The sequence below is a fragment of the Chiloscyllium punctatum genome, chromosome 42 (assembly GCF_047496795.1).
Source record: "Chiloscyllium punctatum isolate Juve2018m chromosome 42, sChiPun1.3, whole genome shotgun sequence".
Lineage (NCBI taxonomy): Eukaryota > Metazoa > Chordata > Chondrichthyes > Orectolobiformes > Hemiscylliidae > Chiloscyllium > Chiloscyllium punctatum.
Window position 1 is genome coordinate 19,583,766 of NC_092780.1, and position 14,915 is coordinate 19,598,680.

The window sequence follows — 14,915 nt, forward strand, 5'->3', positions numbered from 1 at the left end:
CCAAATTACATCACTGCTCCCAAAGTGTCCCCAATTAAAATAAAACTCCAGTTAAATGTTCACCCCCAGACATAGAGATAGACATAGGTGCCTCTGTATCTATTGTTGGGAAGAAAATTGTAAGGAAACCGATGGGCCATCTTGTCTGGGAAACACCATGGCTAGATTGGCCGGTGCACTGGGATAGATATTATTGAGACCACCATAACCCCAGTTACAGAGGGGCAGCAGGCAGTCAGATTCCCCTTAATGATGGTACAAAGGTCAGATCCCAATCTTTTGAGAAGGGCCTAACTACAGAAAATGCGATTGGATTGGCAACAAATCTTTAAAATAGTTATTAGTGATCAATGTGAAGTCATTGAGTAGTATCCTGAAGTGTTCCAGGAGGGCCTTGGGAGGGTAAAAGGCACCAGGGCCAAGATCTATGTGCACTTAACTTGCTGTGACTTAAATATTTCAAGGCACAGCTAGTCTCCTATACCCTACTTCCAAAATTGTAACATCTCAAGGAATTAGGCATCATATGCATAGTGAATGAGATGTACCAGTAGTCCCAGTTTTAGAATCTGACAATGTGGTCCTTCTAAATGGAAATTATAAGCTGATGGTCAATAGAGCTTCCAAGCTTAGACAGATATGCTATGCCAAGCATAGAGAGTGTATGAAAAGCTGGCTGGAAGTCACACATTTTCTGAAATGAATATACATCTGCACATTTGGAGGATGTTTTAATCTAAGGAGTTACTGCAAAGCAACATTTGGAGAGTTTGGTGGAGGTTTCTGTTGCTGGTTCCACATATTTACCATATAAATGAGGTAACATACCTTGAGTAAAGGGTTGACAAGGATGGATTATACCCTGTTGAAGAGAAGGGGAAGGCCATTAAAAGGGCTCTGACTCCAAAGAGGAGTCTTTTCTAGGTCTCATAAATTACTATGGGAAACCCTTACCCAACCTGGTGACCCTGCTGGCACCCTCCATTTCCTGTGAAAACAAAGCTCAGAAATGGTGATGGCAAATGCTGCAAAAGAAAGCCTTTGCAAATGTCAAACAACAACTACTGTCGACAAATATATATTAGCTCACTATAATCCCCAAGACCACTCACTTTAACCTGCGACATTACCCCAAGGGATAGGGGTGTTATTATCACAGTGTTGGGAGAACATCCAATCATATACATATCTCGAACCCTGGCAGAGGCAGATAGGAAGTATGCCTAGATTAAGAAAGAAGGTTGGGCATGATGTTTGTGGTGTAAATGTTCCACCTGTATGTCTGTGGTCAGCATTTCACCATAGTAACCGATCAAGAACTTCTGCTGGGCCTCTTCAAGGAAGACAAGGCAAGTCAGTCCATCATGTCGGCTCGGATCCAAAACAGCACTGCTATTAGGTGTCTATGAAAATACCTTGGAACATCATCTAGGGAGACATATAGCCAATTAAGTGTCTTGAGCTAGCTGTTGCGACCCACCAGCCTCTCTTCATTTCTGAAGATGGCTGAAGTCATCATGACTTTGAACTTTATGGACACTCTATCAATTTCTGCCAAAGGCTTTGACCCAAAAGGACTCTATCGGCAAAGCTACACCATATCATCCTAAATGGTGAACCACAAGGACATCTTACAGAAAAGCTAAAATCCTATATCTCAAAGTTTCAGAAGGTGAGCAAAGGAGATGCCATTTTCCTGTTTGGAGCCTGACTAGCGACCAATATTCCAAGGATTGCACAATGGCCACCTAAGATTGACGAAAATGAAAATGGTCACAAGGGGCCAATCCTCTGGACAATGAGGACTCAGGCTTGGAGATGGAGACAGCGACAACGGAAATTCAGTAGGAGGTCGCCACTGAGGATGAACCCTCGAAAGTGGCTCTTCAATGGTCTTCATGGAAAAGATTATTATATGCCCCCTCTGACCAGAACTGAAATGCAAACAGGAATAGGGCCATGGGCAAAGCAACGCAAGAAGTCCCATTGTGACAGGAGTGAGGTGAAACATTCAGACTCGGTGGCGCAGTGGTTAGCACCTCTGCCTCACAGTGCCAGAGACCCGGGTTCAATTTCCGCCTCAGGCGACTGACTGTGTGGAGTTTGCACATTCTCCTCGTGTCTGCGTGGGTTTCCTCTGGGTGCTCCGGTTTCCTCCCACAGTCCAAAAATGTGCAGGTGAGGTGAACTGGCCATGTTAAAATGCCCGTAGTGTTGGGTGAAGGAGTAAATGAAGGGGAATGGGTCTGGGTGGGCTGCGCTTCGGCAGGTCGGTGTGGACTTGTTGGGTCGAAGGGCCAGCTTCCATACTGTAAGTAATCTAATGAGAGGAATGTGATAGCCCCTACAAGGCCAATGGGGGATCACTACTTAGTTTCCCTTTGGAACTTGTTGAGTATGAACGCTCTTGGTAGCAAGCCTGCTCACCTAGAATTCAGCACCTGAGCCCTTTGTAATGCAGATCCAGAGATGGGTCTGCAGAACTGTCTGTCCTGGTCCGGGTCTAGCCTATGTATGCAATGAGTAGTCGCTCTATTTTGGTATTCAATAATACAAGATGCAACTTTCCAGTTGGGATCTCTGTGTTATTCGAACAGGAAAGCTAAGGATGCTCCTCTTTCCACCCTTCTCACTCCTCTTTTCACCAATTCAGAGTGGCAAATTAAGAACCACTTGAGGTTTTCAGCCCACCAGATGGAGGAATATATTCAGCTACAGTGTAGGCATGTACTATATGGTGTTCACGATAGCTGCTACCCAGTAGGCAGCTTGTCACCTTCCTCTGTTTGGTGGGGCCCACAATCAAAGCCAATCATTGCCTGGGTGAGAGACTAGACATTTATCTCTATTTATTTCTTATAAAACCTACTCTGAACAAAGTTAAAAATTACACAACATCAGGTTATAGTCCAAGAGGTTTATTTGGAAGCTTTTGGAGAACTGTTCCTTCATCAGATGATTGTGGAGAATTGATGAAGGAGCAGCGCTCCAAAAGCTATTGCTTCCAAATAAACCTGTTAGACTATAACCAGGTGTTGTGTGATTTTTAACTTTGTATACCCAAGTCCAACACTGGCACCTCCAAATCATTACTCCTGAACAGTCATGATTTAACTTGAGGATTGATGGCATTACCATTCATAAAGTATCACGACAATCGTTTTAATGGAGATGAATGATGTAGGCGACGCAGGAGGAATAGGAAATTGTGCTTTATATACTGATATATATATATATTGCATAAAATCAACATGCCACTGAAATAAAAACAGAAAATACTGGAAAATCTCAGCAATCTGAACATACTGGTGGAGAGAAAAACAGAATTAATGTTTGAATCAAAAGGCTGTTCTTCTGAACCACAGAATTTCTTCATACATTTATATAAATAACAAAGTACATAGTAGAATACTACTGTTTCCCAAAAAATTCCTCTCAAAGCCTTTATCTCAGTTTGAATTTTCAAGGCCCTGGATGTACTTATTAAGCCAAAGTAAATATTGAATAAGCCTCAATGCTATGTTGAACACCTCTGATCATTTTGCAAACATGACTCTGAGCTTCTGGTGGACTGAATTTTAATTTTTCACCTTACTCTTATGTCAACTCTGTCTTTGGCCTGCTGCACTGTTTCAATGAAGCTGAATGTGAGCTTCAGGATCAGCACCTCAATGTAGCCTTCCATTCCGGTCTCAACACTGAGTTCACAATTTCAGACCATGTACTTTGTTCCTTTTTTTTACTTTGCTTTGCATGTTTCAGATATTTTCACATATTCAGTTTCAGATGTCAGCATACCTGCTTCAGGCACATCTTTTTAAATTTTTTTTTCTTGCCTCATCAGCATTCCCTTTGAGGGCCCTGTAAGACTGACTCCTCTGTCATTCTATCTCTCCCATCTTCCATTGTATTTCAGACATTACTTTTGTTCTTGTTCTACCTACTCATTGCTCAAAATGTACTGCATTTTTAATAATTCCCATTCTTTCTGAAAGATTTATCACCCTAAACATTAGGCAGAAAATTACAAGGGGTGTGGATAGCTTGCCTCTCCCTCTTTAACGTAGAAGAGAAGTCAAAGGTAGGCTAACAGGTCATGAACACGTCTGCCCCACAACTATGATATATTGCAGAAAGTGTTGGACTTCCATTCCTAGCTGCTTTTATTTTAGATTTTGTAGCTAGCATTTTATTTTCACTGCTTTTTTGTATATTTGTTCGAAACGTAATTCTTGCAAATAGGAAAATGGATCGTTGCATGTCACCTGATGTAATCATTGGAAATGTATTACATGGAAAAAGAAGCCATATCTGTCTTTATATTATTCAATGGTAATATTTTCTGTTTGAAAATGTCATCCCACACACCAAAATGTCAAATTATTTCGCCTTCACAGATCTAACTTTTTCTATTTTCAGTTTAGAGTTCACCATCTGCAAAATTGTGTTTTTTCCCCATGTAATTAACTGGGGTAGCAATACATTTGGCAGCGCCCATGCGTTTCCTGTGAGAGGGGGCATCCACTGTCCATTGCCGTGCCTAAGAACTGTCATGACTGGCTGGCAACATTGGCTCAACGTATTCCTATGAGTTTTATCATCTCCGCCTCCTATAGCTTCATCCAGTAGACAATCTTCTTTTTTGCCTATCTCCAATGGACTGTTCAAATAAAGTGTGAAACAAATTGTGTATAGGAATTGACTTGTCATATTGTGGCTTTACAGGACATTGGTCAGGCCACATTTAGAATTCTGCATTCAATTCTGGTCTTGTTGTTACAGGAGATACGTTGTTGAACTTGAAAAGGTTCAGAAAAAAAGAATTGGATGGGTCTGAGGTTGGAGAATCGGAGGTTGTGCGGTGACTTCATTGAGGTTTATAAAATCATGAGGGACATGGATAGGGTGCAGAGCCAAGGTCATTTTCCCAGGGTAGGGGAGTCCAAAACCAGAAGGCATCGGCTTAAGGTGAGATGGGAAAGATATAAAAAGGGCAACTTTTTCATGCATGTATGGAATGAGTTGCCAAAAGAAGTGGTAGAGGCTGGTACAATTACACAATTTAAAAGGCATCTGGATGCTATGGGCCAAATGTTGGCAAGTGGAACTAGATTAGTTTAGGATACCCAGTCAGCAAGAATGAGTTGCACCAAAGGGTCTGTTTCCTGGCTGTATAACTCTATGACTCTGTAACATAATTAATTTATTCTTGCTTTGATTTTTGTCTCAGGTTGCTGGCAGCAGTTTCCTGGAGATTAGTTTTTAAAAATTCTTGTGGAATTCAGGAGATCCTGGAGAGTTGGTAATCAAAAGGGCAATCACAGGGAGACCTGAAACATTAACATGTCTTGTTTCTCTCTGCAGGTGCTGCCTGAACTGCTGAGTTTTCCCATCTTAATTTGTTTCCTTTTGATAAAGTATTGGGTAATAAAAGACAGGGCAGTGTTCATCATAATATTCCTAAAATTTATTTTGTCTCTGTAATGAAGTGTCCCTTTAAGACGCCTTGGTTTTTCCAGCCCGGGTGATAGCGACGCTAACGCGCACGCGCACGTCGTAGGGCGAGCCCGCCCACTGAAAGGGCGGGGAAAGGTAATGGGCAACAATGTTACCCAATCAACGTACAGATTGTGTGACCGACAGAACATCGAGCCAATGGACGCGAAAGACTCCCCTGGCTGGCCGGTCCGGGCGGCTCGTACGGGGGCGGTCGCTTAAAATGGCGGAGAGTTTGAGTGAAGCGCAGCTTGGAGCTCGAGTGACGCAAAAGTTGTTGGTAAGGAAATAAAAAGATAGGCTTTTGCATTGATGGCAAATATTGGATAGAAGCCGTTTCACGATATGGAAAGTGTTTTCCCTCCTACACACACACAAGCAAAATTAAAACCTGGTTTCCCTGCTTTTGGGAGGATGTGAAACTTGAAAGGGTCAGAAAAGATTTACAAGGATGTTGCCAGGGCTGGAGGGTTTGAGCTACAGGGAGAGGCTGAATAGGTTGGGGCAGTTTTCCCTGGAGTATCGGAGGCTGAGGTTTACAAAATCATGAGGGGCGTGGATAGGATTTATAGACAAAGTCTTTTCCCTGGGGTCGGGGAGTCCAGAACTAGAGGGCATAGGTTTAGGGTGAGAGGGGAAAGATATAAAAGAGACCTGAGGGCACTGTTTGCGCGCAAAGGATGGTGTATGTATGGAATGAGCTGCCAGTGGAAGTGGTGGAGACTGGTACAATTACAACATTTAAAAGGCATCAGGGTGGGTGTATGAATATGAAGGGTTTGGAAGGATATGGGCCAAATGACATTGCAGGGTGACTGCTATATCTGTGGAATCATTTTCCATGGTTTCAGTTACCCATGGTTTAACGTGGCCCAAATATATTCCGGGGAACGTTCCGGGACCAGGGGCTGCTGGGAAGGTAATTTTCCCATGTTAATAAATAGGTTTGTTCCTATTCACGGTATGCCTTGGAAAGTATCTCTTGTGGGTACATTGAGGACTACTGTAGGTTACTTTAGGATATCTGGTCTGTTTCTATGCTGTACATCTCATGACTTTTAAGTGTAAAATGCACTGAATCAGGATTTCCATTCTGTTCCAACTGTGGTTATGCACCGAGGTATCCAAGTCCTGTAGTTTGAATTGAGAATGTCTCCTTTGTCATCCTCCACTGGTATGAACTTTTAAAAAGTTTTCTAATCATCTTGTCCTGAGATGTATTACGTAAGACTGGAGCAGGTGAGACTTGAGCCCAGGTTTCCTGGTACAGAGGTCGGGTCATTCCTGCCACTGCACAAGTGCACCCACCACAGTTGGTCTTAAGTGTTGTTTCAGCCTGTGTTTACATTGTAAACAGACCCAGCCCCCAGCAATCAAATGCTTCTCGGCCTTTTGGCTCGGAATATGTGCAGTTCCTGAGGACCAGAGGAAGAGATTCTGCTCGAGTGCTGCAGGTTCGATGCAGCAGACATGTGCTGGCAGGAGAGATACCATGGGGGTTGAGTTGCGAGTCGTCGGAGCTGCTGGATTGTGATAGGCCATTGGAGGTTTGTTTGGTTGTGCTGACCTGCCCTTGGTGGATCTTCATGCTGGCTTTGGCCTAATGCTAATTCAGGTACTACAACATCAGAGCTATGGCCACAGCAGCCGCTCGCAGCCCAGACCAGGGCATTCAGGGTGACTGTGAAGAAGGTGGAGGAGCATACACTGGTTGAATGGACAGTGTTTGCCAAGAAGATTCTACTGGAGTGCTGTGGGTTCAAAGCAGCGGACGTGTACTGCCTTCAGGATTTCCCTGGGCAGGCTATTTTGATGTGACCTTCAGGAGTGTGAAGAATTGCGAGCAGCTTCTGAAGGTCTTCAAGGAGAAGGAAGGGGAACCTCTGTTCTCCATCTTGTCGGCGGTCCCGTTGTGTGTGCTTCCTCCGCAGAGGAGTCTGATTGTTACAATCCACATGCACAACCCCCACGTCCCAGCAGCGGATGTCCTGACCTTTCTGAGAAGATACATCTGGGTTGATGGAGAAAGCACGGATGTGGTCGATCCTTTCAGGATCTGGACCAGCAAGCGGCAGGTCAGGGTAATCCTGAGGGTCGATGCCAGTGGGAACATTCTCTACCAACCCTCCAGCTTCGCAATCAGAGGAAGCAGAGGTTACCTGACAATACGCAGGGCAGCCGAAAGTGTGCCGAATCTGCAGGAGGTCAGGATACGTGGCGGCGGATTGTAAGGTGACCGTCTGTCGAAACTGCAAGCAGGAAGGCCAACTGACCAAGGAATGTAAAGAGGCCAAGAACTCTAATCTGTGCGGAGAGGTGGGCCACATGTACAAGACCTGCCCAAGACGAGGGGCTGCTGCCTATGCACAGATGGCCAGAGGTGGCAACACGAGCTGTGGAACGCTTAAGACCAGCAAGGTACCACAAAACAGCATGGGAATGGTGTCTGGTGGCACCCAGAAAGAAGTGCAGGCTGGAGCAGAGCAGATGGCAGACAGCGTGGAGGTGCAGCAGCTGATCCAAGCTCCTTCAAGACAGAAGACGAGGAGGGAACAAAGGAGTCAGAGGATTGGATTACTGTCAAAAGCAGGAAGAGGAAACCTCGCTAGGCCCCCAAAGCCACCCTGCAAAGGGGGAAACAACGAGGGTACAGGCAACTCTTTGGGTGGTGAGGATGGGCGCAAGGAGGGTTGTTACCAGAGGAAGAGACAGAGCGCCACGGGGAAAAAGGAGGGCAGCACTGCCCAAGCAGGAAAAGGTGATCCCTCTGAGGGGACGGTAAAGACCACCCTCCCACCCGGTGAGAACCAAGAGGTACCCACTGCCCCACAGCTCCAGGTAACTGGGAGTAGCGGTCCTGTGACAGCCCCGCTGTCAAACAGAGAACTGGACTGTGCAGACCCTGGGCCCGACCTGACGACACCAGAGCGGGGAAATGGCCCTAGCATGGAGCCAGACAGCTACCTCAGCCCTGGGAGGGTCCAGCTGTTTGCCGTCACCATGGGGATGTACACAGCTACCCCAGAGAGGCAGGACCAGCAGCAAATGGACACTTGTAACCTGGTAAACTGTTAAGATGGAGATAAAAATTGCCAGCATCAATGTGTGTAGCATCAAATCGGCTACGCGATGTGTTTCTACGATAGCCTTCCTAGCCAATGTTAAAGCTGACATCCTGTTTCTGCAGGAGTGTGGGATACCGCACCTCAGCAGCTACAGGAGATGGTCGAGCTTGTGGGCCCATGGGCCGTCAGTTTGGTCGGGGGGCAACGATAGCCGCGCCTCCGGCCTGGGTATCCTGTTGCAAGGAGGCAACTTCACCATCTCCGAGGTTAAGGAGGTGGTGGGCGGGTGCCTCCTCGTCGCCAATGTCATGTACAGGAATGCTCCCCTGAGACTGATTAATGTGTACGCCCCAGTGGGTAAGAGTGAACGGTTGGCCGTCCTGCAGCAGCTTCCACTGTTGCTGGCTACATTCAGGCCGGAGACTTCAACTGTATCATTGATGCAGATGGGTGATCCGGCGGGGGGACAATAAACTGGACACCGTGTCCAGAGTCCTGATGGAAACTGTCAAAGATGCCAAGCTGCATGACGTCTTCAGCACCCCTGCAGACGGAGCGCAGCGTAGATACACCTGGTCACGGGCAGACGGGTCTATCCGCACAGGGATAGATTACCTGTTTGTGTCCTGAACGCTCTCGGTCAGATCCACCGATATCAAGCCGGTGTTCTTCTCTGACCACTGCCTCCTGCTGGCTGACTGTCACTTACAGGACGAGCAGCAGGCTGGTAAGGGAACGTGGAAGCTGAACGCAAAGCTGTTGACCCTGGGAAACATTGAGGAGCTCAAGAGGAACTACGCAGGTTGGAGAACCGTGAAGCCCCTCTTTGAGTCCCCAGTGGACTGGTGGGAAACAGTAAAAGGGAACATCAAGAGGTTCTTCATCTTCAAAGGTGTTCAGGAGGTGAGAGAGAGGTGGGGAAAACTGTCCCAGCTCCAGGGAAGTATACAGAACTTGCCCCTGCTGCAGACGATGGGGATCGATGTCACGGAGGACCTCCAGGAGGTGAAGGGCCAGCAAGTTTCGCTCTTTGCCTCTGAGGCCTCCAAGGTAATCTTCTGGTCCAGGGTCCGCTCCGTGGAGCAGGACGAGACATGCTCACGTTTCTTCTTCCAGAAGGTGCACAAAGAGAGCTCCGTGCTCAGCAGCCTGAAGGAAGAAGATGGCTCGATTAACGTCATCTCAGGCTGACGTCATGAGGATCAGTTAATCCTTCTATGCCAGTCTGTATGACTCGAAGCCAACTGACAGCGCGTCCTCCCAGTCATTCCTGTTCTCTACCATGGAGGTCTTAGACGACAGAACACGGGAGAGGCTGGAGCAGCCACTATTTCTGGACGAGCTGACCAAGGCCCTTGAGTCCTTTGAAAAGAATAAAACTCCTGGAGGTGACGGCTTACCAGTCGAGTTCTTTTCTGCTCTGTGGGACTTGATTGGCCAGGACCTGCTGGAGGTGTATATTAGTATGCTTCTGGCAGGTACCATGAGTGAATCAAAGAGGAAAGGCATCATCACCCTCATCTACAAACGGAAGGGGGAGAGGGAGGAAATCAGAAATTGGAGACCAATCTCACTATTGAATGCGGATTACAAAATTTTGTCAAAGGTTATCGCCAACCGGGTCAGGTCTGCTCTGGGGTCAGTGATTCACCCTGACCAAACCTGTGCTGTACTGGGCAGGAGGATCGCTGAGAGTCTCACAATCCTCAGGGATACGATTGCCTACATGCAGGACAGAGGGTTGGACACCTGCCTCAACAGCCTGGACCAGGAGAAAGCTTTTGACAGGATATCACACACGTATATGAGAGATGTTCTCTCCAAAATGGGCTTTGGGGAGGGAATCTGCAATTGAATCAGACTGCTCTACACCAACATTGTCAGTGCAGTCTCAATCAATGGGTGGGAATCAGATAACTTCCTCGTCAGATCTGGAGTCAGGCAGGGCTGCCCTCTCTCTCCTGCCTTGTTTGTGTGCTGCATAGAGCCATTTGCCGAGTCCATCAGGAAAGATGTGAACCTGAGAGGGGTGACTATTCCTGGCAGCGGGGGACAACAAGTTAAGGCCTCCCTGTACATGGATGACGTTGCCGTTTTCTGCTCGGATCCGTTGTCCGTGCACAGACTCGTGCATATGTGACCAGTTCGAATGGGCCTCAGGGGCCAAGGTAAACCGAGGCAAGAGCGAGGCCATGCTCTTCGGGAACTGGGCCGACCAATCCTCGATCCCCTTCACCGTCAGGACTGACCACCTGAAGGTGCTGGATATTTGGTGGGGGGGGGGGGGGAAGTGCTGGGGCGTGCGCCAAGTCTTGGGAGGAGCGTATCAGCAAAGTGAGGCAGAAACTGGGCAGATGGAAGCTATGGTCGCTCTCATGGTGGGTAAAAACCTGGTCATCAGGTGTGAGGCACTGTCATTGCTGTTATACGTGGCACAGGTCTGGCCTATTCCCAGAACCTGTGCTGCTGCAGTCACCCGGGCCATCTTCCATTTTATATGGAAATTAAAGATGGACCGGGTCCGAAGGGACTCGATGTATAAAGATCTGGGCAAGGGGGGATAAAAACACACACAATGCCGCACTCACCCTAATGGCCACCTTTGTGTGTGGCTGCATTAAACTGTGCTTGGATCCCTGGTACGCAAACACCAAGTGTCACTATGTTCTACCTGTCCCCGGTGTTGCGAAGGATGGGCCTGGCCTCGCTGCCGCGGAACGCTCCGTGTAGTTGGACCATTCCGTATCACCTGTCCTTTGTGGACAAGTTTATGAAGAAAAACACCTTTGACCACAAGTCCATCAGGGAGTGGTCAGCACGTAGTGTCCTTGAGACCCTTCGGGAAAAGGAGAGGGTGGATCCTATTGAGCAGTTCTCTGAGCAGATTGTCAAAGTCATTTGGCAGAATGCCTCATTGCCAGAACGTTCCAACAAGCACCAAGACATGATGGTGGTGAGAAGGGCTCTGCCTGTGAGATCCTTCATGCATGCCCGGACTCTCTGCCGCTCCACGCGCTGCCCTCAAAGCAGCTGTGGGGGGGGGGGGGGGGGGAAACGAGACTGTCACACACCTCCTTCTGAAATGTGCCGATGCAGAAGAAGTCTGGAAAGGAATACAGTGGTGTTTGTCGAGGTTCGTCCCGAGCAGTGCTGTGACGCGGGACTCCGTGCTCTACGGTCTGTTCCCCGGGACGCACACCGAGACGAACATCAACTGTGCCTGGAGGATCATCAACTTGGTGAAAGATGCCCTTAGGGTGGTTCGAAACCTGTTGATCTTATAGCTGAAAGAGTTGACCCTGACTGAGTGTTGCAGACTGGCACATTCCAAGGTCTCGGACTACGTGTTGAAGGATGCACTGAAGCTTGGGGCAGCTGCTGCCAAGGCGCGGTGGGGAAAAACCACCGTGTAACATCTGCCTGCCTATGAAGAACAGGGGCCCACCCAGTCATTTGGGCTCCGCTGACGCCTCAGCAGAAGAGCTGGATAGTAAATGTCCAGACTTGTCTCAGGAAAAATAAATTTCGATGTCTGTATGTAAAGCAATGTAAAGCAATGTAATGTGTGCAAAAGCATGGCATGACCGAATGTATAAAGATCCAAATAATTTTATGAATAAAGTATATTTCTGAAATAAAAAATAGCAACCAAATGCTAGAGACTTGACAGTTTGGTTGCAGGGTACTTGTTTACTTGTTGGATGGTTGGTCCACTTGTTGGAACCTTTGTTGCAAAATCCATAGTTTAGAATGAATGATTGGCTGCCATTGGGTTCATAAACTCAAGAAATGCTGTTTTTATTTCTGGTTTCTAGCATCTGCAGTATTATAGTTTTAATTGAGTAGGATTTTGTTGAAGCCACTCACTGTGAAGGCATTGTGTCTGTTAAGCAAGACATTTTTTCCCTTGAATGTACAAAAGTAGTGAGAAAATCAAGTGCTGTTTTGGAACTTTTATTTAGTACATGAAACAACTGAGGATTAATTTGACCAAAATGCAGAAGGACAAATGAAGAATGAAGTTTTTAAAATTATATGATTAATCATTCAGATATTGATACATGGTATCAATTTTTGACTGAATGGTGCAGGTTGGTTGGGAAGAGCAAAGTGGTGCCTAAAATTGTATCATTTTACATTACTCTTTCTCCTCGGCACAGACTTGTAATTTAAAAAAAAAATGAAATACTCATGTTGTAAATATCCATGATTCTGGGGAAATGTATCACATTCTTCAGTTTATTTTTATGGGAAAATCTTGTGTTTTATTAGCTAGTTGTCGCCTTGTCATGTTTCAAAAATGGGCAACAATCTTTTGTGTTAGGTAAATATAAAAATCTTTTAGTTTGTTTCAGCAGATCGGTCAATAATTCTAGTTCACTAATAAATAACTTAATAAATTCTTGACATGTACAAAAAAAAAGCAACGTGAGAACAACAAGTAAGGTTTTGTGGATGGTGCATGCAACTATCATTTTTCAATAATATTGATATGCTTGGACCATGCCCTACTTTAGTTTTAATTTCTTTAAAACTCTGACTAGCTTCGGTGAATTGAATGGCCTACTCATTCCATCATTAGTTTCTATTCCCTCTGATAAAAGTCAGCCGTGATATGTAATGCTGTCTGTTGCTCATATGTTTATTTCTTTTTTATTGCTTTCATTTCCAACAATGTTTAAAATATACCACAATAAGTACAATACATTCTTTTTACAATATTTAATTCTAATTTTATCAAATGTACAATATGTTGAAAATACAATCAACATTCAAATGAATCCAATTAATTTCAATTAAATTCAATTTAAAAACTAAATTTTGCTTAATCAATACTGCTTATTGTGTCCATGTTACATGGGCTGTAGGTGATTGATTATAATCATACTTTAGCAGATTTGTTTATTATTCATTATAAATGTAAGTCATATAACTAAGCAGCCCTAATACTGACACGAAAATTTCAATTCTGTTTTTGTCTATGTGAAGATATATGAACTAGAATAGGCCACTCAGCCCTTTGATTCTGCTCCGCCATTCATGAAGTCTGGCTGATCCAGCAACAAGTGTTAAACTTTGTTGCAGGTTGAATGGGACTGAAGTATAATATTCCTTCTGGCTTACTGTTGTAAAATTTGTAATTCTTTTATGACTAAAATGAAATTTTGTCCAGGGGAAGAAAGGATTGTTACAATTTTCAGACAGTCAGTTATGTTTCTCAAGCTTATGCTTGGATTATATGTCCAGGTTAAGCTAAACTAATAATTACAATGGTGGAATGCGGAACATTGTATGCTTTTGTAGTGAATTAGAACTATTGCACAGAAACAGTGGAAAGCTGTTCAACATCTTCCAGCTGAATTTAAATTTCAAATGGGTTGAAGTTATGGATGAACCTAATATGGAATCTACCTGGTAATTTTAGTAAATGTTCAATATTAGGTTTCTCTAGAGCTTTCAGTGTCTTTGCATGATGCAGGCTTTGTTTAAAAATATTATCAAGTTTGAATATATTATAATGTTGTTAATTGCTCTTTCAGAATCTGAAATGCCCATTTCTGGAAGGAGTCAATGTGAATGATTTGGATGCAGTTATTCAGTTGTTGTGCACGCCCAGTGTAGACAGACTTCAAATCTTAGAATGGTTATGCATCAGGTACTCAGTGATTTCATTTGTCCATTTCAATATTCTTCACTGTGTATGAACTGTTCGAATATTTTGCCTTTAAAGAATGGAGAGATTTAGGTCTGGAATCAAATGTGGAGCCTGTGCTTTGGCTATGATCGTGGGAGCTGACTAAAACTTTTCGTATTTTTTGATCCCATCCACATTTATTTATTTTCTGATCGTGGTTGGTAGTCTGCAATTTGCAAAGTGGAGGAACATAAAGAGAGTTATTTGTTCCCTGTAGACTATTTTGTAGCCTGTTTTCTTATTAAATAAGATGTTAATATTGGGTGATCTAAGTATCAAACATGTGAACATGGATTTGTTGAAAGCATCTACACCTCTAAGTTATATATAATAGCCTCTAAAACAAAGAGACTCTACATAAATATGTTGCATTTCATATTTTGTGAGCTGTGGAAGAGATTCTGTATTTGTTGGACAGGATGCTAATATTCCTGTTTATATATTTCAAGGAATTATTCATAATTATTAATCTCTGTCAGTACCATCTGAAAATTGTAAGGATTCTAAACGTAGAATCTAGGCCAACCTCTTGTGGCACAGTGCTAGTGTCCCTATTGTTCCACCAGGATTCAAGTCCCACCTGCTCCAAAGGTGTGTAACCCTCTGATGAGGTTGTTTAGAAGAAAGTAAGTTAGATTTTTTAAAAAATTGAAAATTAG

The 14,915-nt window shown here is 44.8% G+C and overlaps 1 protein-coding gene across 1 annotated transcript in view; it reads left to right on the top strand.

Annotated features, from left to right (window-relative positions):
* The first annotated feature begins 5,694 nt into the window (after positions 1-5,694).
* haus7 (HAUS augmin-like complex, subunit 7) overlaps positions 5,695-14,915 on the top strand; it is a 30,419-nt gene continuing 21,198 nt past the window's right edge. Inside the window, exons 1-2 of the mRNA XM_072561591.1 lie at positions 5,695-5,776; positions 14,102-14,217. Coding sequence (XP_072417692.1) covers positions 5,720-5,776; positions 14,102-14,217 — 173 coding nt within the window. The 5' untranslated portion in view covers positions 5,695-5,719. The remainder of the gene's footprint in view (positions 5,777-14,101; positions 14,218-14,915) is intronic.